Source organism: Micropterus dolomieu, linkage group LG05 (assembly GCF_021292245.1).
Source record: "Micropterus dolomieu isolate WLL.071019.BEF.003 ecotype Adirondacks linkage group LG05, ASM2129224v1, whole genome shotgun sequence".
In the NCBI taxonomy this organism is placed as follows: Eukaryota; Metazoa; Chordata; class Actinopteri; order Centrarchiformes; family Centrarchidae; genus Micropterus; species Micropterus dolomieu.
This window is the reverse complement of record NC_060154.1, coordinates 29177815-29204274: the sequence shown is the minus strand read 5'-3', so window position 1 is coordinate 29204274 and position 26460 is coordinate 29177815. Positions and strand designations below refer to the sequence as shown.

Here is a 26460-nt window from a genome sequence, read left to right as displayed (position 1 = left end):
CCTCGAGCAGAACCATGGCTCGGGGGGGGCGGCCATCAGCCTCGACCAGTTGGGGGTGAGAGAGAGAGAGAGAGAGGGCAAGAGAGGAACAGAGAGACAGAGAGAGAGGTATGGAAGGAGAGAGAGGGGGGAGGAAGGCAGCCTACACAATATACACACACAGGTACAGACAGTAAATGTAATGTTGCAATAGACTGAATGAAAAATGGTACAGATATTTATAGTAGTGTTAATGATAATAATCGTAATGTTTGATGATGATAATAACAATAGGACTAGTACCAACAATTGTAGCAGAGGGTGTCGAGCAGGAACATGGGGGCTGGCTCAGGACTCACCTGAGCCAGCCCCAACTATAAGCTTTATCAAAGAGGAAAGTCTTAAGCCTACTCTTAAATGTGGAGATGGTGTCTGCCTCCTGAACCCAAACTGGAACCTGGTTCCACAGGAGAGGAGCTTGATAGCTGAACGCTCTGGCTCCTAGTCTACTTTTGGAGACTCTAGGAACCACAAGTAACCCTGCAATCTGGGAGCGCAGCGCTCTAGTAGGGTAGTAAGGTACTATGAGCTCTTTAAGATAAGATGGTGCCTGACCATTAAGAGCTTTGTAGGTGAGAAGAAGGATTTTAAATTCTATTCTGAATTTTACAGGAAGCCAATGCAGAGAAGCTAAGACAGGAGAAATATGATCTCTTTTCCTGGTTCCTGTCAGAACACGTGCTGCAGCATTCTGGATCAGCTGTGTGAGAGTGTTAATGGACTTTTTCGAGCAGCATGATAATAAGGAATTGCAGTAATCCAGCCTAGAAGTAACAAATGCATGGACTAGTTTTTCTGCATCATTTTTAGACAGGATGTTCCTAATTTTTGCAATATTACGTAGGTGAAAAAAGGCGGTCCTTGAAATTTGCTTAATGTGGGAGTTAAAGGACATGTCCTGATCAAAGATAACTCCAAGATTCCTCACAGTGGTGCTGGAGGCCAGGGCGATGCCATCAAGGGAAACTATATCTTTAGATAATGCATCACAGAGGTGCCTGGGCCCTAGAACAATTGCTTCAGTTTTATCTGAGTTTCACACATTTTACAGGTCATCCAGGTTTTAACATCCTGAAGGCACATTTGAAGTTTAGCTAACTGATGAGTTTCATCTGGCTTGATTGATAGATATAATTGAGTATCATCTGCATAACAATGAATGTTTATGGAATGTTTCCTGATAATATTGCCTAAAGGAAGCATATATAAAGTGAAGAGGATTGGTCCGAGCACAGATCTTTGTGGAACTCCCTGACTAACTTTGCCGTGCATGGAGGACCCATCGTTAACATGTACAAGCTGAAATCGATCTGATAAATAGGACTTAAACCAGCTTAGAGAGGTTCCTTTAATGCCAATGAAATATCCGATCCGATGCTCAATGGTATCAAATACAGCGCTATATAATAATTTGTGACAGCTCCTACTGCACCATCTTCTGGATTTGGCAACATGTCCTCATACCTAAATGACAAAATAGGTAATTTGTCAATACCTCCAAAGCCACATATATTACCGTTAGGTAGGTCACGTGACATAGGTCAGTAACACTATTAAACTTAAAACTCTAAATCACCCAACATTGACTTGGTTTTACATGAGACTCGAATGCTGGTCTCCTGTGTGACAGTCCTAGGTTTGACCCAATCAGCCCACTTCCTCCTTTGCTACCGTCATACGGCCACTACAATAAAAAGGAAATATGGGTCGTAATAAGCTGCTTGAACAAACAACATATACAGCTGTTTTTCTGGTGAGGACGGGTATTATGCTTTTTGGCTTTTTCCCTCTCCTTTATTGAGTTATATATCTTTTTTGTGCATGTAACAGGTTTGCAAAGTGAAAAAGCCCAAAGTCCAGCCCAAAGGGAGTTCCCATCTCCCACAGAAAGCTCTGCTCTGAACCGCTTGAAAACAGCTCGTTTGTAGTCCAGGACTTCACTTCCTGTACTTGTGACATCACAATGAAAACACTTCATAAAGCTTGCCAAGCGGTTAGCGGGGTCAGGCACGCCCTCACGCCCTCAAACCAAGCTAGTATACTAAAATGTAACGTGAAGACAAGACAGACTGCTGATTGGTCAGAGAGAATCGTTACTATTCACTGCATCATCATTGCGTGCGCCAGACAGAGGCCAGCAACAGAAAGTTTTATATTTTACAGTTTTCGTAAGGAATTTCATCACTAAATCCACTTCTGAGAAGTTTTGAGGTGAGAAATCAGCTGTGTAGATTTCGAATATTGACAGTTTTACGAGAAGTGATGGCAGAACAAAAATGTGCTTGAATATTGTCGGAGTTGAGGTGCTCCGCAAGTGGCTGCGGGGGAAGCCTGCGCCAACCCGCGTGAGGAGCGTCTGAGGCCGGCCGGCCGCCCGCTCACAGAGCCCTCTGCTCCCACCGTCACACAGACCGCTGCAGCAACAACGGCAGAGGAAAACACAGCTGGAAGGTTTTCATACCGCTTATCTGTCTTTACATTCTGATGAAGGTTGAAACGTTTTAACTTAAAAAAGAGAAAGCTGTGTGGAAGCTTCACTGAGAGACAGATAATAATTATTTTTAAATGATGTATGCCTATGTGGAGTGCCATCACATCAGTGTATCGTCAGGACTAGTCTCACATGTTGCTGCTGGAATACACAAGTTTAATTTCATAAACAAGCATATGAACGCATGTTCAAGTGCGATGCGGTTATCTTTTCCGGGCTGCAGATTATAAACACCATGGCCTGTCAGCATTTATCAAACGTAATAAATAGTGGTATTTCACTCTAATATTTTTCAAACACAAAGTCTGTAAAGAAGCCAACTCAGATAGACCAGCAGCGGTTAGCAAGACCAAGAGGAGAGAGATTCAGTGCAGCTGCACAGTGACTTAACATTAGCCGACATCAGACTTTGACAGGAGAAAACGTTGACACGAGAAAAAGTTTAAGGTTACTTTACTGACTGCTGTTTCCAAAACTCACTCCAATTTCTCTTCCTGTGCCCAGAAAGATAGTCCCTCCTTATCCTCCCCTCAACATGGTAAACACTGGATTTTACCTTTGATTTGTTTTTTTGCAAGGTTTCACAATGGTAACAACGTCCTGTTTAACGTAACCCTGTAGTTTTATTTAGAAATTGTAACGGACGTTGCGTATTTATGATCGCAAACTTGATCGGACGTTGCAGATGTAACGTTATTGTTGCTAACTTGATTGCGGAGCCCTACACATCCAAGAACAACGCTAAGAGGTGTAAACCATTTTACATTTAAAAAGGGTCCAGCGACGCCTATGGATGTGCCATTGATTTTAACACTTTGAGGCGTGAAGTACTGTAATATGGCAAAACTGTATGTAACCAATTATAGAATCAATTATAGAAATGGCTTCTTACCTCTCAGTTTAAAGTTATGTAATAGAAAACTTTTAATAAACATAACATAGTCAAATGTACGTAGAGTACGGGAAGAGGGCAAGAATGGTGTCCTCTCCCTTTTAAATGAGCCAGAGACATAGTGACCTCATGCAAATATTGATTCAATTCTAGCATTTAACGTCTTAGACAGGTCCTGAGCTCAAAGTCATGTTAAAGTATGAAATAAAAAATTATCTTCTCTGCCCCCGTAGTGTCAACCATCTGTCTGTGTAAAGGTCCCACCTATCTGTCTGCCCACGTCTGTTTGGAGAGAATGACCCTTTGATTATTACATCAGGTGACTGTTAAACAGACTTGTTAAAAACTTATTTCCAAAGTTAAAGGTCCAGTGTGTAATATGTCTGAGGATTGAGTGACAGAAATGTAATATAAGATCCATAACCATGTTTTCACTGGTGTATAAAGACCTTACATAATGAACCGTTATGTTTTTATTACCTTAGAATGAGCCATTTATATCTACATAACCTTCAATGGACGTCGCCATGTTGCACTGCCATGTTTCTACAGTAGCCCAAAAAGGACAAACAGCTCTACAGAGCGCGCAGTGTAGATGCTCATCACTATGTTGAATAGTTACGTTTGAAGAGGAATAAGTAATAATATGCAGTCAGTAAATAAGTTTTGCATCGGAGCAATTTTTTTATCCATTAGATGGTGGGTGAGAATATAAGGCAAAATATTTGAACTAAATATTATGGTGTTAGGTCAGTTAGTAAAGCGCAGGACTCTCACCTAAAAGGTTGTGTGTTTGATCCCACTTTCCCCTCTTCACATGCTCACAATAAAGCATGTGCTGCAGTGTGTGTGTTCCGGTGTTTGATCCGCATCCATCAAGCTACGGACGCTTTTTCATTCACCCAGTATCTCCAGTAATAAATATAATTTATTAATATATTTGTCCTGTGTCAGCCACTGTAGCTATCCTCTGCTCTTTGAAGGCAGGGGGCGGTAGACTAGACAGCGCCAGATGAGGCTAAATCTTACACACTTAACCTTTAAATACAGTGAGTCCTGATAATCTTACAATCTAAAAAATATATTTCTCACAGTGTTAACTGAAGATGCTAGAATACTCTTATATACATCAATCATTTTAACTCAGCTCTCCTCCGGAATCAATGCCAGCTTTACAACCGCAGAGAAGCTAAGGATAAATATGAAACAATCACTGGGAAATTACTCACTAAAACTGGGCCGCTTTGGCTCAGAAGAGCAGATCGTCCATTGAGTTCAACATTTGATCCCAGGTTCTTCTTGTCTACATGTCTCCTTGAGTAAGACACTGAACCCCAAATTGCTCCTCGTGGTTTGACCAGGGCTTGCTCTTTCACCATTTGTGTGTGTGTGTGTGTGTGTGTGTGTGTGTGTGTGTGTGTGTGTGTGTGTGTGTGTGTGTGAGTGTGTGAGTGTGACTGTGCATGAATGATGAGAGCTCAACAGTGTGTGCTTGAAGGACCTGCAGATGCAAACAGAAACTACAAGATAACTCCACAGGGCACATTAAACAGTGAGGCTTAGAGCACTTTGGCATTAGAGGTAACCAGTAAAGTTTCATTAAAAAAATTAATGACACTCAATCTAGGGCTGGGTGTAAATTTTTTCCTTTGTTTGCCATTAAGGGGACATTTCTTTGATAAAAGATCTTAATTTTGTCAGAAATCATGTACCTTCATGAGAGTTTGTCAAACATCAGTCCCTGGATCCTCATCCCCTGGTGGCAAATATGAATGGCAGACACTTGATCTTGACTTTCTATTAAGGCTTGTGTGGATATACTGAACAGTGACATTGAGTTATACTCATAAAAATAATAATATAATAATGAAAGCCTAGTGCTTTAAAGATTACGGGATGCAGCTGACAATAAAGGGAATAGAGGGAACCGGAGATCACAGGTCATGTGGTTTGTAATTGAAATGCAAATTAACTGTTAGTAAGTTTTGGTGCAAAACCTTCTTCATCAGAGTTGTTGCTATGAGGAAATTTAATTTGCACATTCCCTAAAGAATTTCTTGATGTTCTGTGTGCTCTAGTTTTCACCTCTACAGGGGTGAGTTGAGTCAGTTTTTACTTTAGGTGTCTTATAAAATTGCAGCAACATATCTGGCTCAACTTCCCCCAGGTCTCAAAATACCCCATCCCTGCCATTTTAATAAAATTGTGTCATCCAGCTATTGTAACTTCCTAAAGCACTACATATACGTTTTCTCAAACCTGTCTGTAATTGTTCCGACATAAGAATCACAACTCCTTGAAGATAAAAGAAATCACTTTGAACAGCAAAAAAATGATTTAGGTTCTTAAATGTGCTTATCACTTATTCCATGGGCCTTTCTCCATCACAGGATGAGTAAAATGGATGACTATTGGTCACACATTGGTGTGGTCACATGACCTATTTTGTCCATGGTTGTCGAGAAACATGGGGTGGCTCAACATCCCCACAGGCTCAAATCACCCCGAGTAAAATGTATTGCATACAAGACTAAAAACTGTCTGAATTGTCAAAAATAAATTGACAAACCATCAGGCGTTTATGTACACTGCACTCAGATCAGCTTATGATATGGTTCTCTATCTTTTTTTCTTAAACTATGTTTGTTGTGTTGGATAAAAACACAATAATGGCACAGCTGCTTTGAGCATGTATTGCATTCATCACTGTGTGCGCCCAGCATTCTGTCCCTGACTGAAGGCAGTGGGGGATTAAGCACTGATCCTTCCATCCCGACAAACACCCCTAACACTGATGTGATGCCAGCTTGGCTGTGATTAAAAGTCTGTGGTTACTGGTAGATCCTCTGGTGGTTACTAGTTATTGATGTATAAATGTAACATGCAGGCCTGAGTCTGAAAACATTATACTTTCTCTCCAACACATTTCAAGCAATGTGAATAAATGCAATGTGAGGATGGATGTTTGAACTTGGTCTTCAGTTGGAAAGAATGGTAGTGAGATTGCTTTCTCAATGGAAATGTCCAAGTTTTATGTTTGAGGTTTTCAGATTGATCGAAAGACTACATACCCCGTTATAGGTTAAGAATGTTGGCCAAGGTTTCAGCCTAGTAAAACCATTACAAAGCACCTGGAATTCTAAACATACGTGGTTTTTACACCTCCCAACATCGTCAACATAAGTTGTATACATTTTGAATTGTAAGGCCAGGGACTAATGTGTGCCCAGTTGCAGACATGTTTAAAGGTAAAAATCACAGAGGTTTATTCGACACTACTGCTGCAAGATGTGCTATGATGAGCTTCAGGTGGGGAATTTCCATGCGTGGGCAGGCAGACATTAGCAGGGGGAATAGACAAACAAGGCGGACAATGGAGCACTCTTGTTTATTTTTTAATTGCATTAACACATTCACTAAATCATGGTTCAACATGTATTATGAAAACAAAGAAACCATCAGTCTAACTTGGATGTTTCCTCTTCCAGTTTGATGTCAGGACTGGCAGCCCTCGACGCCAAGTGTTCCAGTCGGCTTGGTCTGATCACAGTGTCTTATTACCTGTGGACCACCTTTGTGGCCGTGATAGTGGGGATCATCATGGTCTCTATCATCCACCCAGGCGGTGCGGCCCAGAAAGAGGACTCTGAGGACAGCGGCAAGCCTATCATGAGTTCTGCTGATGCTCTGCTGGACCTCATCCGGTAAGACCATCATAACATCCATTTGACTATAAATTTCAGCAGCAAGGTTAATTTAATGTGCTTCACACAAAACATCAAACGATTTGAGACAAAGTACAAAAGAAACACACAACAAAAGGAGATTTAAATACATTTATAAAAAGTAGTCAAAGAGCTAAGAGAATAGAAAATAAAATAGAAGCTAAAATAGAATAATACAAAAATAAAATATACTTCTTTAATAAAAGGCAGCAAGCATGCAGTTTTCTGGGAGTTTGTTCCAGATACATGGTGCATAAAAACTGAATGCTGCTTCTCCATGTTTAATTTTGACGCTGGGGACACAAAGCAGACTTGATCCCAGACCACCTGAGAGGTCTGGATGATTCATAACGTAGCAGAAGATCAGAAATGTATTTTGGCCCTAAACCATTCAGTGCTTTATAAACTGCAGCATTTTAAAATTATTCTTTGACAGACAAAAAGCCAATGTACAGACCTCAGAACTGGAGTGACGTGATCCACTTGTTTGGTTTCAGTGAGGACTCGAACAGCAGCGTTCTGCATCAGCTGCAGCTGTCTGATAAATTTTTAGGGAGACCTGAATATATCAAGGATTTATGCTTTATTTATTCTTAAGGTGATAGTAGGCTGACTTTGTAATCATCTTAATGTGGCTGTTGAAATTCATGCCTGAGTCCATGACTACACCAAGATTTCTGTCTTGGTCTGTGGTTTTTAACATTGCTGATTGAAGCTGGGTACGGACTTTTAATCATTATATTTTGCTCCATAAAGTACCTCAGTTAAGTCTAATTGGAGAACATTCTGGCACATCCAATCATTGATTTGTTCAGTACAATTACTCAGGGCTTGTATTGGACCACAGTCCTGGTGATGTAAAAATGTGTTATCTGCATAATTATGGTAACATAATTAGTTGTTTTCCCTAATTATCTATAGACACACAGTTGTCCCTGCCCTTTAGGATTCAGAACAGTTTAGTACCGTGCAAGAAAGTCCCTCACAGGTTTTCAATCAGTCTAGAAGTCTTTATCATGTGAAGTGTTCCATTAATCAGTGACTTCAGGAAAGGCATTGTTAGGTCTGTGGTCTGAAATAGGTCTTTCAAACTCCATGCCCCTAGTATATAATGAAATCCATGGTGTCAAAGCCTAAACTGAGATAAGTAATCATCATGAATTATTTTCTCTGACGTAGTCACTGCCATGCAGAGCCACTGAGAACACTATACAACTGGTTCCATAGGCTAGGAGTAGTGCTCCTCGTGACGAGTAAACTAAACCTCATGTGAGTTCCGCTTAAGGGCACTGCATGATTGAGCTTGATCAACCCAAATATTTGTATCCCCACGTCCAACAAATTAACACAAATCAGATGTTGCTGAATTTTCATATCTGTGCACGGATGCAAACTCTAAAAGGATGAGAAAGTTGACGTGTTTGCGAACCAAAATCCTGTAGGACGTCTGGGGAATTTTTTTCTGTGCACTCGCAGTATGCCCTTTTTATATCGGGATATATAAAACAACAATTGAACATGTATGCAAACAAACTTGGGTGGGGGGTTAGGGGGTCCTCCCCCTGGAAAATTGTCTGTTTTCCAATAAGAAATATGCAATTTCATATCATTTTGGACCATAATTATTACCATATCTGTGTACAAAAATGTTGTAAAAGCTAGAGCAGATTATAAATAAACAACTTGCAAAAGAAGTCTACTGGGGAGGAATTTTAACCATTAGATCTGGTAAGTCATTTAGTTAGTTTTGATGCTCTCCACATTTTAAATTGGGTTATTGATGTTTGCCTTTTGTGTCATAATTTACTGTTTTTTACATTAATTGGTAAAAAGTTACATAAACATTTTCCGTAATTTTGTATAATTACGACACATTTCATTAGTACATAAAAGAAATGTCTCCTCATTCGCTTCAAAGGTGACTAGTTTGTTACTAAGCTCAGCTCCTCCATTGTCACCACCACCCTTTCTTTTCCTAACAACCAGAAAACTGAAATACAGTTTAAGGATCAGGATGTACAATATTTGTACAGGACATAGTTTTACAACGGTTTAGTCCAAGTTGTACCTGAGGTTCTCAACCCTGGACCAGTAAGTAACGTTAGTAATGACATGCAGCTAATTAATGTTACTTCTTATAAATAATGTAGCTTAAATAGCTCACATTACAGAGCAGCCAAAAAACGTTCTGTTAGTTTTCCTGCTCAGCTTCCAGACTGGAGTCTGAAGCACAGTGGAGATGTTTGCTGTTGTTCACCGCCTTCCAGCGGCGTACGGTAGTAACAACGGGCCCCAGTGTAGGCTGTTATGATGGGCCCTTGGGCTTCACCGCCGTTAGGAACCACACGCAAACACACACTGCGTTTGTGTCTAAAAGGGAACACTGTATTGGCAAACGTATGTGCCTTATTTCCTCATTTTGCCACGGTTTAACAACTGATACGATTAGATGCAGTAAATACCTCATTTAAAGCTCCTTAAATTTATGTATTATTTCCATATTTCCAACTCAGCTCAACTGAGCTAAAAAAAACTATTAACATAACATAATACTTTTTAAAACCTTTACTCAATTAGGAGTTTATTGATGGTGGGAAAGAGGTTACCAGAAAAGTTAGGGTGTACTCACACAAGGCTGTACCGTGCCTGAGTATGTTTAAGCCCCAAAGTTCGGTTCATTTGACCAGTGTGATCGCTCCACGCCGTGCCCGTGCACAGTACGCTGGACTCCGGCACAGTAGGTACCAGAGCACGAAACTCAGACATAAATAGATGGTTGTGTCTCCAGTGATTACAAAATCTCATTCATCACTATAATTCATTGATCAATAATGACAAATACTGCTTTCTTATCACAAATAAGTATTATGTTTGCAGTTTTTTATTTCTTATTTTAAAGGGCTTGTTATGTGTTGGTACACCAGATATTTAATTTAAAGACATATTATGCCTATTAATTGACCACACCTCAACACCTCTTTCTTCCCTTGTTGTAAATATAGCATTTTTGGTGGGTGTAGAAAAACACTAAATTTAAAATGAATTATTTCTGTCCTTGTCTGACATCCCCACACCCATGAAAATAAAAAAATATGTAAAAGTGTAACTTTATTTTAAACAACAATTTATCACTGTCATGCCATGTGTAACTTTTAGGTTATGTCTTTGGTTTGGATGAAGTTGAGTAATGAGTGTTAAAACACTTATCAGGTAATTTAGGCAAAACCAGAAAGATACTGCAGGTGTGCACCTCTGCTCAGTTTGTTTGGCAGTGAGAGTGATTTCTATGCAACTGAAATAGAGTCATTTCAAAACTGGCCATATTTGTGACTTATCTTGTGTTGAATTCTAATCCAATTTCCATCTATGTTTTGTCAGCATTATTTCCCAAGTGATTATTAATACTCCTGCTCAGTGTTTTACTTTCTTACTGATCCATGTTGCTAAATATGAGAAGAAACAATCTGTGTTCTTACACTTATGTAGAGCTCAGTAGAAATACATTTCGAAATAATTGTATGCTTTGCACATGATGGCACAATCCATCCATCCATCCATCGTCACCCGCTTATCCTGCGTTCAGGGTACGCGGGGGGCTGGAGCCAATCCCAGTTTACATCGGGCGAAAGGCGGGGTACACCCTGGACAGGTCGCCAGTATGGCACAATCATAATATCAGGAATTATTGGTTAGAAAAGTTTGACCAAACAGTGGAGTATCTAATTTATGAGGACATTAATTATTGACTGGCTCCTACAGTGGATGTAGAGGATACTTTGTGATACTTGTGACCACAATTACTACTTAGTGACCATGGAATTAGAGTGTAGCCTCTCTGTTTTATTTTTATTTGATTAGAAGGTAAGACATACCATTGAAGTACTGTTACTGTCACACCTCATTCCCATGTTCACAAAAAATAACTTCTCACTAAGTAATAACACCTTTCTAGAGCAGACGTCATCCTCACAGCATCCTAGTTTTCAAACTGTGTGGATTTGCCACAAATCCTGAGGAAGGATTAAAAACATTGGTTGTCTTAAGCTTTTTGGTTCCCATATTTAGGGATGACTTCATTGTTGACTACAAAAATTTAATCTTCTTAAATAGAAGATGTTACTCAGTTTCTCAGACCCAGTACTAGTAAACAGGACTATTAATGGTCACCTGTCATAAATTGTGTCTCTGCAAGTATTTTTTTTTGTAGTCTAATCCTAGCATTTTATTTCATTCTGTTGGTTGAATAATAGGGTGAGTCCAGGACATTAATCAGACAGTGCTGAGCTGTGTAGGCAGGCTGAATAGATCAGCAGGTGGCCTTAAGAATGCAGTCAGTATAAACTTTAACAGTGGTTCAGCTGCTTCAAAAAAGCATGTTTGGAAGTGTAATTATAAAGCTGATCACAAAAAAATATATATTAGTAACACTTCATATGTAACTTTTTGGACTTAAGAAAACCCAACATGTTGTCAAGACTACATTGAAAAATTGTCACCTTACATAGGTGATACTGTATGGCAAACCTGCCTGTTTACACATTAAGCAAACTAGGAGCAACATTAGGATTCATTTGGGGTCATGTTTCCAACCACTTGATTAATGTTAGTCTAATATTCTTACTTTCTTTCAATAAAGTGACGAGCAGAGAGAAATGGTCTGTTTAGGCCATTATTGTCAGACCGGATATAGCTTATCCTACTTTATACATCCCTCTTGCTCCAAACAGCAGGGTGTCTGGTGGGTAGAGTGCAGTGGATGGTTTTCAAAATGACTGGTTGGAAAGCAGCTCCATAGTTATGTGGGATTAAAAGTTTAGGTTGGGCAACTACAGGTATTTGGATGAGGTTAGAACAAGGTTTTGGTCTTGGTTAAATAAACCAAATTTCACTGAAGATATACTGTCTCACAGCAGAAACCCGTCAGCTATAGTATATGTTTCAGTCAAATGAACCCAAAAGAAGCCATAAATTGCAGACTATAATATCTGCAATAAGTAAATAAGTAGGAACATGATGTGAGGTCAAGTCTGCCGAGTAGGCACTTGAAATTTCTGTATTGCAACACTTCAGCAACTGCAGTCAAATGGACCAGGAAGAGTACAATTTATTTCATGATCTGGTTTGTTTAGGCAGGAGGGTAAATGTCACTGGACTGTATCAAATTATAGTGCAGGATAATTGTTTACCCTGGAGCCACGATAGAATTATCATTCATTTGTTTTTGGTTTTTGTACACTGTAAAACATTACAAACCCATTTAGTTATGTCAACTTACTTCTTTTTTAAAAACTCATATAGCTCTGATTTTTTGGATTTTGAACTCAACTGCATAAGTTTTAGAAAGTTAAACTTGCATTAATTCATTCTGTTGAGTATTTGAGACTTTTGTCATGTTGATTGAACTTTTGTATGTAAGTTATCAGTTGGGGAAAAAAGGCGAGTATGTAGAGATGGGAGCAAGAGAAAAAAGAAGTGCTGCGTCTTTTGAGTGTGAGAGAAATATACACATACTCAACTAATTATTAGGGTTGAGCGAGTATTCAGTTGAAACGAGTAGCCAGTACAGATACCTTTTACCAGTACTAATATCATCAGATTAAAACATGTCAATATTTGTTTTGTAATAAACCATATATATAGGAACCTTTTCAAAAAATCAGTTTTTTCACTATTGTGATCAAAAACATTGCTCTGACGCTCAATTCTGCTGTCCTGAAAATAGTTTTCTAATGAATAAAGCAACTGCTGATTAACCCATACCACTTCCAGTTAGTCCCACCCATTCCATGAACAGATACAGAACATTTGATTTTTTTAACAGATACAGATGCAGTAACAAACTGCCGTGGCACATCGCAAGCCCTTGAAGATAACAGCGCAGCAGTGCTGTTGTTGTGGTCTGTCTGCAAGGCCCTTTTTACATGTAAACAGACAAAATTTGGAATTTAAATCCCCTTAACTTGAAATGGAAAGTAGTGTAAAAGTGATTAAGTTGTTTTAACTTGAAACTGTGATGTTAGAATAACTCAAAGTATGAAGTTGAAGATATAAAAAGTTAATTTAACTAAAAAAAACAAGACAACTTTAACACTGTAGTTATGTCAATTTTGTGAACTTGAATTTGTTAGTTGAAACAAAGGCAATCTTCAAATTGAGTTAACTTGCATTTTCCAGGCAGCAGGTGAACTTGTATTTCCAAGTGAAAGTAAGAATTGTATGTAAGAAATGTTCTAGAATTGTATAGGGTTGTTTGTTTGACAAGAGAAAGCAAGTTTCCTTGAATGGACAATGTAATATAGAGAGTTGTTTTAACTCACAGTATCAAGTTCAAACAATAAATGATCATTAATTAAACAAATTGTATAATGTAACATCATGAGTTGAAACAAAGCTTTTCTTAAAGTTTACTCACATTTTTGAGGCAGCAATTGAACTTAAGTTTTTAAGTTGAACCACCTTGATAATTTTTACAGTGTATAAATGTGAACGTTTATGTCTACTGCCACCACCACCCCTCCTAGAGAGAGGTTACAGTGTGAGAGCTGCACTGTTCATCATGTAGATTCCTGCTCTGTAGCACCAAAACACTGGGCTGTTATAGTGGGAACCCCCTAACTATGACTATTCATTTTTATTTACAGTATGGTATTTTTACCATTCTTTGTGAGTGTTTTAATAAGTGTGTATCTTTGCCTTGCAGCAACATGTTCCCATCTAATCTGGTTCAGGCCACATTTCAGCAGGTAAGACCTGCTGATATCACACAGCGCTTGCAAACACATTGGCTTTTTTGGGACTTAAATCTGCTGCTTTTGTTTCTATTCCCTGGAAACAGTATCGAACAAGTAGCGAGTACATTGTGAAAACCAAGCCAACGGTGAGCAAGGCCCAATCAGAGTCCACCACACGGCGAGCACTCATCTATGGTATCCAGGATGATAATGGAACTGACATCCAGAACTTCGCTCTTGACCTGACTCCACCTCCTGATGTGCTCATACGTACTCGGGAAGGAACAAGCGATGGAATGAATGTCCTTGGAATTGTAATCTTTTCCGCCACCATGGGTAAAAGTCTGCATAACTCTAATTTGAATTCTAATGTGTACCTTTTGTCTTCAAGTAGAATTTATCATTAAAAATGAAAATGCTTTCACTTTTATTTTTAAGATTGTTCTGTATATTTTCACAGGGATCATGTTGGGAAGGATGGGGCCAAATGGCAGCGCCTTGGTAAACTTCTGTCAGAGCCTGAATGAGGCCGTCCTTAGAATTGTTGCCATTGTCATATGGTATGGATTTCTTTAAAATACTATTTAGCTTTAGGAAGCTATGGACAGGTTTCCCTTATACAAAAAAGTATGCACATGCAGCAGGAGATTTAAAAATTAATCGCTACGATGTTATGATGTTATATATGAACATTATCAGTATTACAAAGAAACTTTTTACCAGTTTCCTTATAAAAAAAACCTTTTTATTGTATGTGGAATAAGGTGACCAGATTTCTGAAATGAAAACCGGGGACATTTTTGGTTTGGTGGTCAGTATGTGATTAAAAAATATAATGTTATTATTATTTAATAAAAAAAGGGGGGCAATTTTGGTTTTATAATCTGTTAGATATACTTCTTCAGAATGAAATCAAGTCATTTTGAAACAGATTCTACCTTTCAGTCAATAATAATAATATATATATATAATAATCACTTTCTGGGAAGTGGAATACTGCATTTTATGGGTTGAGTTTGCCATTAAAGTTATTTCAACAGGTAAAAAGGTCTGGTTTGGTTGAGACACAGGAAGTTAAATAATGTACAGTCATAAGGATAATTACAAAAGAGATCATGTCTTTATTTTATATATAGCTCAGCAGTAAGTCATGTTAATTATAGGCTACAGTCTGGTTTCCAAATATAAACAAGGATATAGGCCTATCAAACACATAATCCATCGAGTACAACAGGCTTCTATTATTGCCTATAATCACATAAATGTCAGGCCTGACTATATTTACTTATTTTGCCACAATTGTGATTATTCTGTTAAAAGAAACGTTAAAGTATCACAAAGAATACCTTACCTTTGCTATCACCACGAACATAAAGTGAAGTTTGTTTGTACGTCATGTCTGTTTGATCCAGATAAAAGCAGCTGTAGTTGTAAAGAGACTGGGTGATACAGCTTTAACATGCTGCGCGAGTCTCCCATGGACGGCATTTTTTTTGGCACACCTGTATGCTCTGCTGTCTGCAGTCTTTCTGGCCGTGTAAAATCAGATTCCAGGTCCGCTAACACCTTAAACAGTCTATGATTAACACACAGTTTAAAACAGGGACTTTTCCGGGGACAGCTCCAGCAGAGGACAGGCCACCAAAACCGGGGACTGTCCTAGGAAAACGGGGACATCTGGTCACTCTAATGTGGAAATCATCAGCCAGACTGTATATAAAAATGCCAAACTGATAGACATCTATCAGCTTTGTCTAGCTAACATGACACACATAATTACAGTGATAATGCTAAGCTAGGCTACTAGCTTTAAAGGTAGTGAGAAACTCATTCTAATTCGCAATTCGCAAAAGCATTGATCATAGAGGCTGAGACATGTTTGCAGTATTATTTAAACATCCATAAGCATGAGCTGTCTTACCATAACCCCTTGACCCTGATTGTCGTGAATTTACATCACACCTCTTCCTTTCAGACTGCAGCCAAGATATAGCACATGGATTCCCCCAATGCCTGTTTGTGCATGTTCGATACGTACCTAGGAACCTTTTTCAAGCCCTAGTTTCTCGTATATGCCTGTTGTCACTAATTTGCATCATACCTACATCATACCTGAATTTATATATTTTCTGTGTTCAATAGACAAATTAACAATCTTTACTTATTTAACATCAGCCTGAAAGCAAATGAAAACACAAATAATTTTTAAAATTGTTTTATTGTAAACAAATTCAGGTGTCAAGGGGTTAAAGCAGTTGTTTGCTTAGTTGCTGTGTAAACCAATCAGCCACCTTTTTATAAGCCATGGCCCCGATCAGATTGCTCTTAGCTGAAGGTGAGATTTCCTTGTTTGCGATACCACTTTTGCACTGCCGCCCCACACTCGTAGTACTAGTTTCATGGTAACATTGCTTAGAAACCTGTCTATAGGTCAACAAATCTAAAAGTTCACTAACATCTCAGCCCCGATTGCTGACTTTGAGCTACTCCTCGTCCTGGCAGGTACTTCCCGTTTGGCATCGTGTTCTTGGTGGCCGGAAAGATCCTGGAGATGAGTGATCCATCGGCCATGGGGAAAAAGTTGGGTTTCTATGCCGTCACTGTGGTGTTTGGTCTGGTGTTACATGGATTGTTCATCCTGCCTGCCATGTACTTCTTCATCACCAAAAAGAGCCCCATCGTTTACATACGGGGAATCCTACAAGCACTGCTCATCGCCCTGGCAACCTCTTCCAGGTAAAGGAAATTACTGCAAAGAAAACAAACTTAATTAATTAAAATGTTGTTTAAATTGATATGTAAAAAGAAAACATCAGTAGGTGATGTTTATTTTCTCATGTGTGAATCAAACTGAAATATCCCTGCACCACATTTCCTTTCCTATCCATTTACTGGAATATTACCACGAAAAGCCTCAAAGGGATGTTGGGAGATCAGAAAACATCTGGTGTGTGTGGGAAGAGATGGAATGTAAATGAGCATTCCATGCGTTTGATTCGATTGGCACTTATCCATTGGTTGTTTAGGTCTGCATGTATGCATGCACATGTTTTTGTTAGTGTGTGATAGAACTCCTCTATATAAATGGACTTGTGAATTTAAATGACAGTGTCGATGTTTTTGCATGTTCAATTTAGCAGTTACCACAGTTCAGTGTGGTAAATTTCGGACTGGTTTCACTTTCAACCCATACAGAAATGAATAAAACCAGCGACTGCCTGGAGGGTAGGAAAACAACTAACTGAAAATCTGAAACACACATCGTGCTTTGGAAAATGCTCCTCAGCAATGTAAAGTTATGTGATTTGATGTGAATTAGTTAAAACAACAAAAAAAACTTTGGCATGGTCTGTTACATTTTTTTCACATTACATGTGAAAAGAATCCATGCTTGTGTGGCAGACTGGAGTAGGCAGTGTGTATTTACCTTGTGGTGCTGGGAATCACAGTATTTAGTGTTTATTTGTTTTAGCCAAACCATGGCCAGAGTAACCACCTGCTGCAGTGACCAGTCAGCTCAGATCAGCAAAAAGCATCTGCCTGACCTTTGAATGTTCTGAGCTCTCTGTCATGTTCTCTGTCTTCCTCAGCTCTGCCACATTGCCTATAACCTTCAAGTGCCTCCTAGAGAACAACCACATTGACCGCCGCATCATCCGTTTTGTGCTTCCTGTGGGCGCCACCATAAATATGGACGGCACCGCTCTCTACGAGGCTGTGGCAGCAATATTCATCGCACAAGTTAATAATTACGAGCTGGACTTTGGCCAGATCATTACCATCAGGTTAGTGGACCGTGCAAAACACCATCTGTGCTTCTAAGATCATTAACATGCTAAAGATATCAGTGGGATATACAACAACAAAAAAATCCTTTACACTGAATAGCAGAAGTACATTATCCCATATATATGTCTCTGGTGTTTAAAATGTCCACTCAGACTTTTTTCAAATGTCTGTGATTTTCTGATATGAACAGTTGAAGATCTAGGAAGATAGCTCATCAGGAAGATACTAATCATTCACACACACTCACAATGTGGGGTTCAGTATCTTGCTCAAGGACACTTCATCATGCAGACTGGAGGACCTGGGGACTGAACCACCAACCTTCTGATTAGTGGATGACCTGCTCTACCTCTAACCCACAGCCAAAAATGCTAGTGTTAAACTTGACACATAAGCAGAGTGTGGAAGTCAATACTGATGATGGATCTGAGGTTCTTTCATGTTTTAGTCATGCTGTTATATGAGCATCAATTGTTTAGAGTGATTCTGACAATGTGCCATCAAATCAAAATTGTAACAAATCAAACAACAAACAAGGGTGAGCTTGCCCAGTCTTAAAGCACGTGCAGAAGAGTCAGCAAGTTATAGCAAGGTCCTGTCCTTCATTAAGCAATCCAAGAAATCACAGTAAACATATCGAAGGTCATTGATGAGCAGCAGAACCCACTGAATATTTCAGGCGAAAATAATGTTGCTTAAAAACTTCAAATACGTAGTGAAGATAGCCTGAGACCAGGCTAAGAAGTGGATTCAGGTGATTCACAAGGAGATACAGAAGATGGCTGATCCAACATAATCTCAAAAGTAGAAGCAGGGAGGAAGAATACATTGATAAATGTCTTACCTTGGGCAGACACATTATCTTCAGGTGGAACCCACAGCTGGGAGTATAAAGTCATCATCCCAGGCCTGTACAACATCTTTTTCATCAACTGTTAACAGTTAATATAGTTTGGCATTAAGTAGAGAGAGTCAGAATAGAAAGAATATCCAGGATAACACCCTTTCTTCTTGTTTCCTTAATTACTTGACCCATGATGTTTTCATCCGCTGTAGTACACTAATTGTCTGCCCCAATCATAGACAGGCTACATTGTGTTTAAAGGTTCAGTATTTACTTTTATAAAAATAACATTTTTTAATATTTGCTGAAACTGTCACTGCATAGCATGACAGTAGCACATGAGACAGATAATCTTTGATGATAACGTGGTTCCTCTGGCTCCTCCCACTGCTCCTTATGCCATTTACAAAAATCCACCGCGACCGACTCAAAACAACCAATCAGAGACAGGAGGAGTCCGTAACGCAGTGTCAGTCACTGCTCATGCACACACTGTGTAATCCACCTCCTCACGTATGCTCTCATTCACGTTGGAGGAGCGTCTTTGAGAAAATGAGGTGAAGCGTGAGGGGCCGGGGTCTAGGCGAGGCTCTCAACGTGGAGAGGGAGCCCTACGCAGGATGAGGTTTCACTGGCCAATCGGCTCCTTCTGCTGCTGTAGGAACTTGTGGGATATGGAAGTGGCCCAGCAGAGTGATACAAGCAGCAGAGAGAGACGCGGAAAGCTTTGCATTGTATGTTCAATTGTTGACTGCAGCTTTAAGTGTCAAGCAAACAATGATCCACAGTGTGTTTCACCCTGTCCTGTCCTGAATTACAAAAATATTGTGGACTAGTTCTGAAATTTTGATATGCCGGAGAATGATTCTTGAACTTAGTCCATTGACTCTTGTCTCTGATCTTTCCATCAGATATTTTTGCTAATGCACACAAAGAAAATTTGTCAGTGTTTTAATGCTCCGAGGAAAAACACACAGCTCTGTGAATTGCCAGTGAGACTCCCACATTGTTTGGCTGGCATGAATACTAATGGCGCATATTCGGTTTCTAGAATGCCTTGTGCATTCAGTGACAAGTTATTTACTATTGTGTTGTGATGATTGAATCTCTGAATTAAATATTTAGATGCACCTGTACCAACAAATTTTGTGTTCTGTCTAACAGTTGCCCTATGTTTACCCTATGTTAGCCACTGTGTGTTTTTCTATAACATTTCATATAGCAACTGTAGATTGAAACTATCGGCTTATCTCGCTCTGAAAAGAGCCATGTGGCCTTGATAACCTACCATATCCCACTCACGCTACTGCTGGACCTCTGACCCCAACCTCCTCCTCACCATCTCTCACCATCATACTGTGATTAGAGTGATCATCCCAGTCTCAGGTTCTGGATCTGCACCAGAAATCAGACGAACATCAACATGTAGATCCCAACATGTGGACTGTGTTGTATGAATGTCCCCTTAAAATTATTCTGATGACATATGACATCTCAGTGTTGCTGGGTATGACCCTGGGGATAAGAGCGGAATAGGAGGCATTGAAGTGATTTGCTGTCTGCTCAGGACCTAACTCTAGACACGAGGGTTAATATTGGACGATCCTGTAGTCTTAGGATTACGTTACAATGGCTTTCAATGAAAGACTGCATTAGACTTTCTTGTTGTCCGTCATTTCAACAGGGTTGTAAAAATTCCATCATAATCTATTATTACAAGTCATTTTCATTTTTTAATGATGATCAGACAGGGTCTCAGTCAAATTTCATCCCTCTTCCAGCTCTCGACAAAACTCTGAAGGATGTCCTCTTTGTAAACACTATTTGTCATGATTAAGCAGGGAACAGGGACTCAAGAAAGCCGGACACCAAGCTGGACAGACTCAGTTTTTAGAAGGTTTATTAATAATCCAACACAGGGGGAAAATAGGCTTACGCGAAGAAGAGACAAGTCAAAGTCTAAACATACAAAAACAAGCATATATATAAATATGCAAAGAAGGAGGTGGCGGAGGCAACAATCAAATGAAAGGCAGAAAGTGAAGCTATCAGAAACGAGAAGAAAGGTAAGTAACAAAGTAAAGCAGGAAACAGAGGATGACCAAACACAAAGACAGGAAGTGAAGTGTACAAAGACACATGAGGAAGGATTCAATAAAATAAAACAGGAAATACAAAACACCTGAACCCCAAACCTGTATTTCTAGCAAGCGTAGCATTTTGTGACTTTGTATCATTTGTAACTGCAATTGCGGCATTAGACTGATATGGTGATGCTGTATCATATAAAAAAAAGAAAGTAAACATTACAATTATTGGACTTTTTAAAGAAACTTCTGAGTTTAGGCAACTAAAACACTTGGTTAAGGTTAGAGACAGATCATGATTACAGTTAACAAAACTTTACTACTCTACTTACTCTCCTCTTTTACACCTTTTACGACATAGGGCCTCAATGAACTCCTCCTATTGTTCCCTATCCTTGTGTTGAGTGTCCCCTCAAAAAAGGTTCATCTTGGCCACCTCCTCCAGAGTTCTGTTTCAAGTAATTTTCAGTCTTCCAGGTTTTCCTTTGCCTTTGAGGAGTCCATCTCATCGCAACCTTTGGGATGTCTCCAAAGAAAGAACATGTCCCAGCTATTGCAGTCACCTCTGCCTTATATCTGGGATCGTGTTCTTGCTTTTGCTTTTCTGTATAATTCCAAGGTTGAGATCTTGTTGATACAGAATATGCCACATAACCTTCTCAGGCATCCATTGTGGAATGCCTCATTCTTTTATATATCAGCTTTGGTCTCTCGCTGCCATTCAATGTAGAACAGGAAGGACATAACGTAACTCGTACATAGATGGACCTTTGTTTGTAGATATTGTTTGGGATTCCAGATGTTGAAGAGTTGGGAAAATGCACCCAGGGCTTTGCTGATAAAATTCCCTAAATAGTTCTTACCCAGAATAATGCACATGTATATATCTGCAACGTTGTTCTTCTATTCCATATTTATATATTTCTACATTTATTTATGTCGACTGTATGTTTGTCTACGTGTAGCACCTTATCACCACAGCAAATTCCTCGTATGTGTAAAACACTACTTGGCAATAAAGCTCCTTCTGATTCTGATTAATAAATCCAAGTGGCACACCTATTATTATAACTGGTGCTGGAGGTTTTGGATTATTTGATATCACCTGACTTTGCACGTGTTGATTTTGAGACCTGTTAGCTCAGCAGTTAAAAAAAGTCAATGTTGGGACACGAATCATCCAATATGGACATAATTCCTAGGATACTGGTCTGGTCAACCACTACCATTAAAGGCAGCTAAAGTCGTTTTTTTATTTTAAAATGCTGTATATATAGTGACTTTATCTCTGGGAAAGTACAGTAATTGCCTATGCATCAGGCAGATTACTTGGCAAAATTGCTTGACATTTAAAGACAACTAGGTATTAATAAATGTCTAGCAAGGAAAATTAGAGTACAAGGATAAAGTTAAATAGATGGATAGACCATTTAAATTACAAAAGATGAGTGGAGATAGACTTTGTGGAAAACAAGGACTGAAAATAGCATTCCCTTGTGATCTTCTGTCATTTTAGTCTCAAGATGACCCACAGGAATCACATTATTTCTCTTCAGTTGGTACATCACATACAGTTGTTAAGGTTTGTGTTTTTTAGATGACACCAGGTTTCTCTAAATCTCCAGTATTACAGCCACTGCAGCCAGTATTGGTGCAGCAGGGATACCTCAAGCCGGACTGGTCACCATGGTGATAGTGCTCACATCCGTCGGGTTGCCAACCGATGACATCACTCTTATCATTGCAGTGGACTGGGCATTGTAAGTAGCATGTGTGTTCACCTCCAAGACTTTTGTCTAACAGATCCAAACTTATCCTACTGGGGCAAAAACACCGGAGCCCCATCTTCTTCAACTCTTCTTCATTTGGCCAAATATTTCAGGTTTTAGTTCAACTCATTCATCTTCTCTCCCAAATGCTTTTCTCTACAGAGACAGATTCCGCACCATGGTGAATGTAATGGGGGATGCTTTGGCCACAGGCATCATGGCACACATCTGTAGGAAAGACTTCATGAAAGAGGGAGATGGGGTGAGTTTTATTTGTGGCTTCTTTTTCACAACTGTGACAAAATTACACGTTAACATTTTGTCATTATGGCGGAAAGGACACAAATTTCTGCTGTCAGTAACTATCCAGCTCCTTTCAACACGGTGAATCCTTTTTCCATGTCCTCTCTGACAATTTTTCTTCCACTTCCTGCTTCCCTTCGTGTGACCCTGTCGCTGCACAGGTGCCTTTGATCTGTGAGACCAAACCCCCGACGAACAATCCACCTCTGACGAACTGTCACAACAACGGCAACTACCAGCCTCCTTCTGCAGGGGTGAAACACGAGCCTATTCCTTCCGACGTGGCCCGACTGATGCAGCTGGAGGAGGGCGTCCGGCCGGCTTCAGAGAGGAAGAAGCCTCCGATTCCGCCGAGGCAGCTCAAGAAAAGCAAAGAACACTGCGCCGTTGACATGAATGGTCTTGAGACCAACGTATAGCCTCCTCCTGGAGTTTGATGGGTTGTCTGTGTAGATGTGCTGATCAGAACCTCGGAGCAAAGGACACCTGTACAGGTGGGAGGACAGCACGGCTCCTCTTCATCTATCAACTTATTAAGGGGTCAAAACCCATTGGTGACCAGATGTCCTAATAACTAAGAGGTAACCCTCTTAGTGGGGAAGCTGTTGGTTTATTGTCATTATAGCAGTGAAATACTTTCTGTAAGACAAGACAAGATGAAACTCATCCTTGGTGTGGACCTTCAGGGTGAGCTCGCACCTAATCTCCCAGACTCTGACCACAGGTGTGAGTACTTGCATTGATTAACTGATTTCTATTTGATATCTACATTTTTTATGAGTTTTTTGCCCATGTGTAACATGATAAGATGACGTGTTTATTATATTTTGTACTGCTGCAAGCAACCAGTCGTTTGCGTCATATCAGAGACAAGTGTCTGGTTTGAGCTAAATGATCAGGAGGCAAAGAGAAATGCCCACGTTGTTTAATTTTGCCTTAACAAAGCTGGTGGTGCTGACAGTGATGTGAAGACAGGACTGAAGAGCAGAAGCTTTAACTTTCCTTGTAGTCATGGTATAACTTTATTAAGCAGACAAAATAGAGATTTATACGGTTTCAAGTATTTGAACAGCCTCAGGAGCACTTGATTTCATTAAACTTTCCTGGCACTTGAACAGCCTAAAACAACCACTGGTAATTCAACATAAACCAAGTGGTCCTTGTTTGTTGGTTGACTGGAATTTGCTACTACTTGCAATATATCAAACAACCTCTGATTATTCTAAATCTACAACTCATGAACTTACAGCTTTTCTACTGTATTAGTTGATATAACTCTCCACCATTATGCACTGAAGTCATTCAGTTAAAGGGTAGGCTTGGATCTTTCCAGGTCTGTCTTAATACAATACTCATTTTACCATGTACTGTATGTGGAAAGACTTATTTGGTCAATGTACTCATTCCTCCTGTCCACACTGGCCATTAAGTGATTGACAAATATAGTGTGCTGGGGCAGGTTTGGTTATTAGCAAAATATAAGATATTTAGAAACATGAATAAAGTTATTAATATTACAAAAAGGGACCAATAACCAATAAAGGGGTTTGCCCACCTATAAATGCCAATATTGAAACACTATTTTACATTAATAGGGTGGACAGTGAGGTGTGAATCTGAGCACTAACAATCACAAGCAGCTGTTATTACAGTACAATAAACAAATAAAATAACCACAGGCAACTACTCCTTCAAGGTACAATAGGATTCATTTACTTCAGCACAGATCAATGATCAACAACGTCACGTCCCTATCATCTGAATGGCGGACATGACCACATGGGTGGATCAGCGATGATCCAAAATGGCAGGCAGACCCGCAAAGCTTCTTCAGCCAAAGGGGTTAGGAACCAACATGGTGGATACACCAAAATGGCGTGGAGCACGGCTGGAGTTTAGGCTGTGGATGTGTGCAAAGCATGTGTGTGTGTGTGGATGCTAGTATAGGAAGAGAGAAAGAAAAATTTACCACCCAGTTTTGTGCCAGCAGTGAATTGGACTTGGTCACGATAAAGTACAGGTATTGACTCTGCGTGCAGTGGCAGGAACTAATCACACAATCCGGTTCCTGGACTTCAGTCTTGATAAAGTGCAGTTACTGGCTTCACACACAATGTAAGGAATAACATAAGTAGCGTTTTAACACGTCAACCTGTTTTAGGTGATCCTTCATCCCCCTCTGCTCAGATACTGATGATGTCCAGGTTGCTGTGCTGCAGTGAGAGGAAACAGCCTTAGTGTATAGAGAGGGCGTTTTGTCCTTCTCTTGGTAAAAGAAAGGTGGCTGCAGGTATGAGGCCAGTATGTTGTGTATAACGATCTCCTTCGGGATACAAAAATGTGTTGGGTAAATACAAAACAAGAGAGAAACAAAAGAGAGCGGTCGTTCTCAATTGGCGTTAGACCTTCACCTCGGGAATATGTGTGCCTCCTGTGGAAAGAGCAGGGAGAAATTGATGCATTCTCCTTTTCTGGCTTTAGTGACATCATGGCAGCACGGCTGGTGATCACTATGCTTACCTGAGGGCCAGCATTTTGGTTTCAACTTCATGAACAGAGACATGTTGCCACTGTGTTCTTTATTACAGGCTTTTGTGTTACATACCGGCTGCTTTGTTAAGAATTCTGGCCTACATGAAGGCCGCCCCGTTTCCATAAAGTGAGGAGGTCATGGATGTATTACAAGAACCAGATCCAGAACTCAAAGATAGCACCCACCGACTTGAATAAAAAATTGCTTGCTGAACACAAATGCCCCCCAAAATTGTCGCATCTGCATTTGCTTCCACATTGTACAGCCCACTGCACATGTGAAATAGTGTTTCTCCTGCTAGGCCTGTGGACTTTACATTAGGATGATGTCACGTAAATAAAAATTCTCTCTTTTTTTAGGCTCTGGGAAAGTTTTACAAATCTAAAAACCTCCATGGATTAAGAATTCATAATGCAAATAGTAATAATTTGACCTTTTTTGTAGGTGGTGTTCTGTAAACAGTTATACAAAGATCTCTTTTAGAATGGTGGTCTGTGTGGAAAACGCTTTTTGGACTGCCAGATTTTTTCATTGCAGCATGAGTGATGGTGCCATATCAAGCTCTATTAATATCTATATAAAATGCAAAATATCACATTTTGGGCTTGACAGCAGACAAACTAGTACAATCTACTTTCATCTTTTTTTCTGACACTAAAATACACTATAGGCCTACAGTAAATCACTGGATAACGTTTCCTTGCTAAGCTGCTTAAATTAGCCAACATTGAACTTTAGAAATCACTTTTGCGTGGAATGAGATCTGTGGATTTTGTCCCTTATTTGTTCATGTCTGATCAGACAGAACAATGCAAATTTTGATCTAACATTGTTTGCGTGAATTTGACAGCTCTGTGTTTGTGCAGCCTCTGATTATTCACCTCACGGGTACCAACTGTATAGTAAGATTTAGCCTGCTAGCAATATATTCACGGGCCCTGAGTAGGAAGGCATTGCTTTATGGCCAGTGTGATCAAGAGGCGTGTGAGTATTGTATTAAGATAGGCTTGTTAAAAACAGAACCTATCCCTGAAACCTGAATGTTCTCATGTGCAATTTCTTTATGGTACATTTCACATTTGTCACATAAAGGCTTCAATTTACTCTAATCCAATACTAGCCTACATATATTTTGTCATTTTGTCAACCAACATTTTTCTCATGATAACAGATTGTATTCAGAGATGTATTTTTTCTATATAACTGTATCTGGCTTATATATATTATATTATATATGTATAAGCAGTGACACGCCCT

At 39.6% G+C, this 26460-nt stretch overlaps 2 protein-coding genes across 3 annotated transcripts in view; one reads left to right on the top strand and one right to left on the bottom strand.

Annotated features, from left to right (window-relative positions):
• The window catches only part of slc1a7b (solute carrier family 1 member 7b), a 39518-nt gene extending 16429 nt beyond the window's left edge, over positions 1-23089 (top strand). Inside the window, exons 3-11 of one of the 2 annotated variants that reach the window (XM_046050756.1) lie at positions 6911-7126; positions 13848-13890; positions 13983-14214; positions 14339-14438; positions 16381-16614; positions 17469-17663; positions 22224-22358; positions 22530-22629; positions 22832-23089. In XM_046050756.1, the coding sequence (XP_045906712.1) occupies positions 6911-7126; positions 13848-13890; positions 13983-14214; positions 14339-14438; positions 16381-16614; positions 17469-17663; positions 22224-22358; positions 22530-22629; positions 22832-23089 (1513 nt within the window). Of the gene's footprint in view, positions 1-6910; positions 7127-13847; positions 13891-13982; positions 14215-14338; positions 14439-16380; positions 16615-17468; positions 17664-22223; positions 22359-22529; positions 22635-22830 lie in introns of both variants that reach the window. The other variant, XM_046050757.1, reaches the window with a different exon arrangement.
• The window catches only part of tbl1xr1a (tbl1x receptor 1a), a 402448-nt gene that overhangs the window by 306340 nt on the left and 69648 nt on the right, over positions 1-26460 (bottom strand). The window lies entirely within an intron of this gene.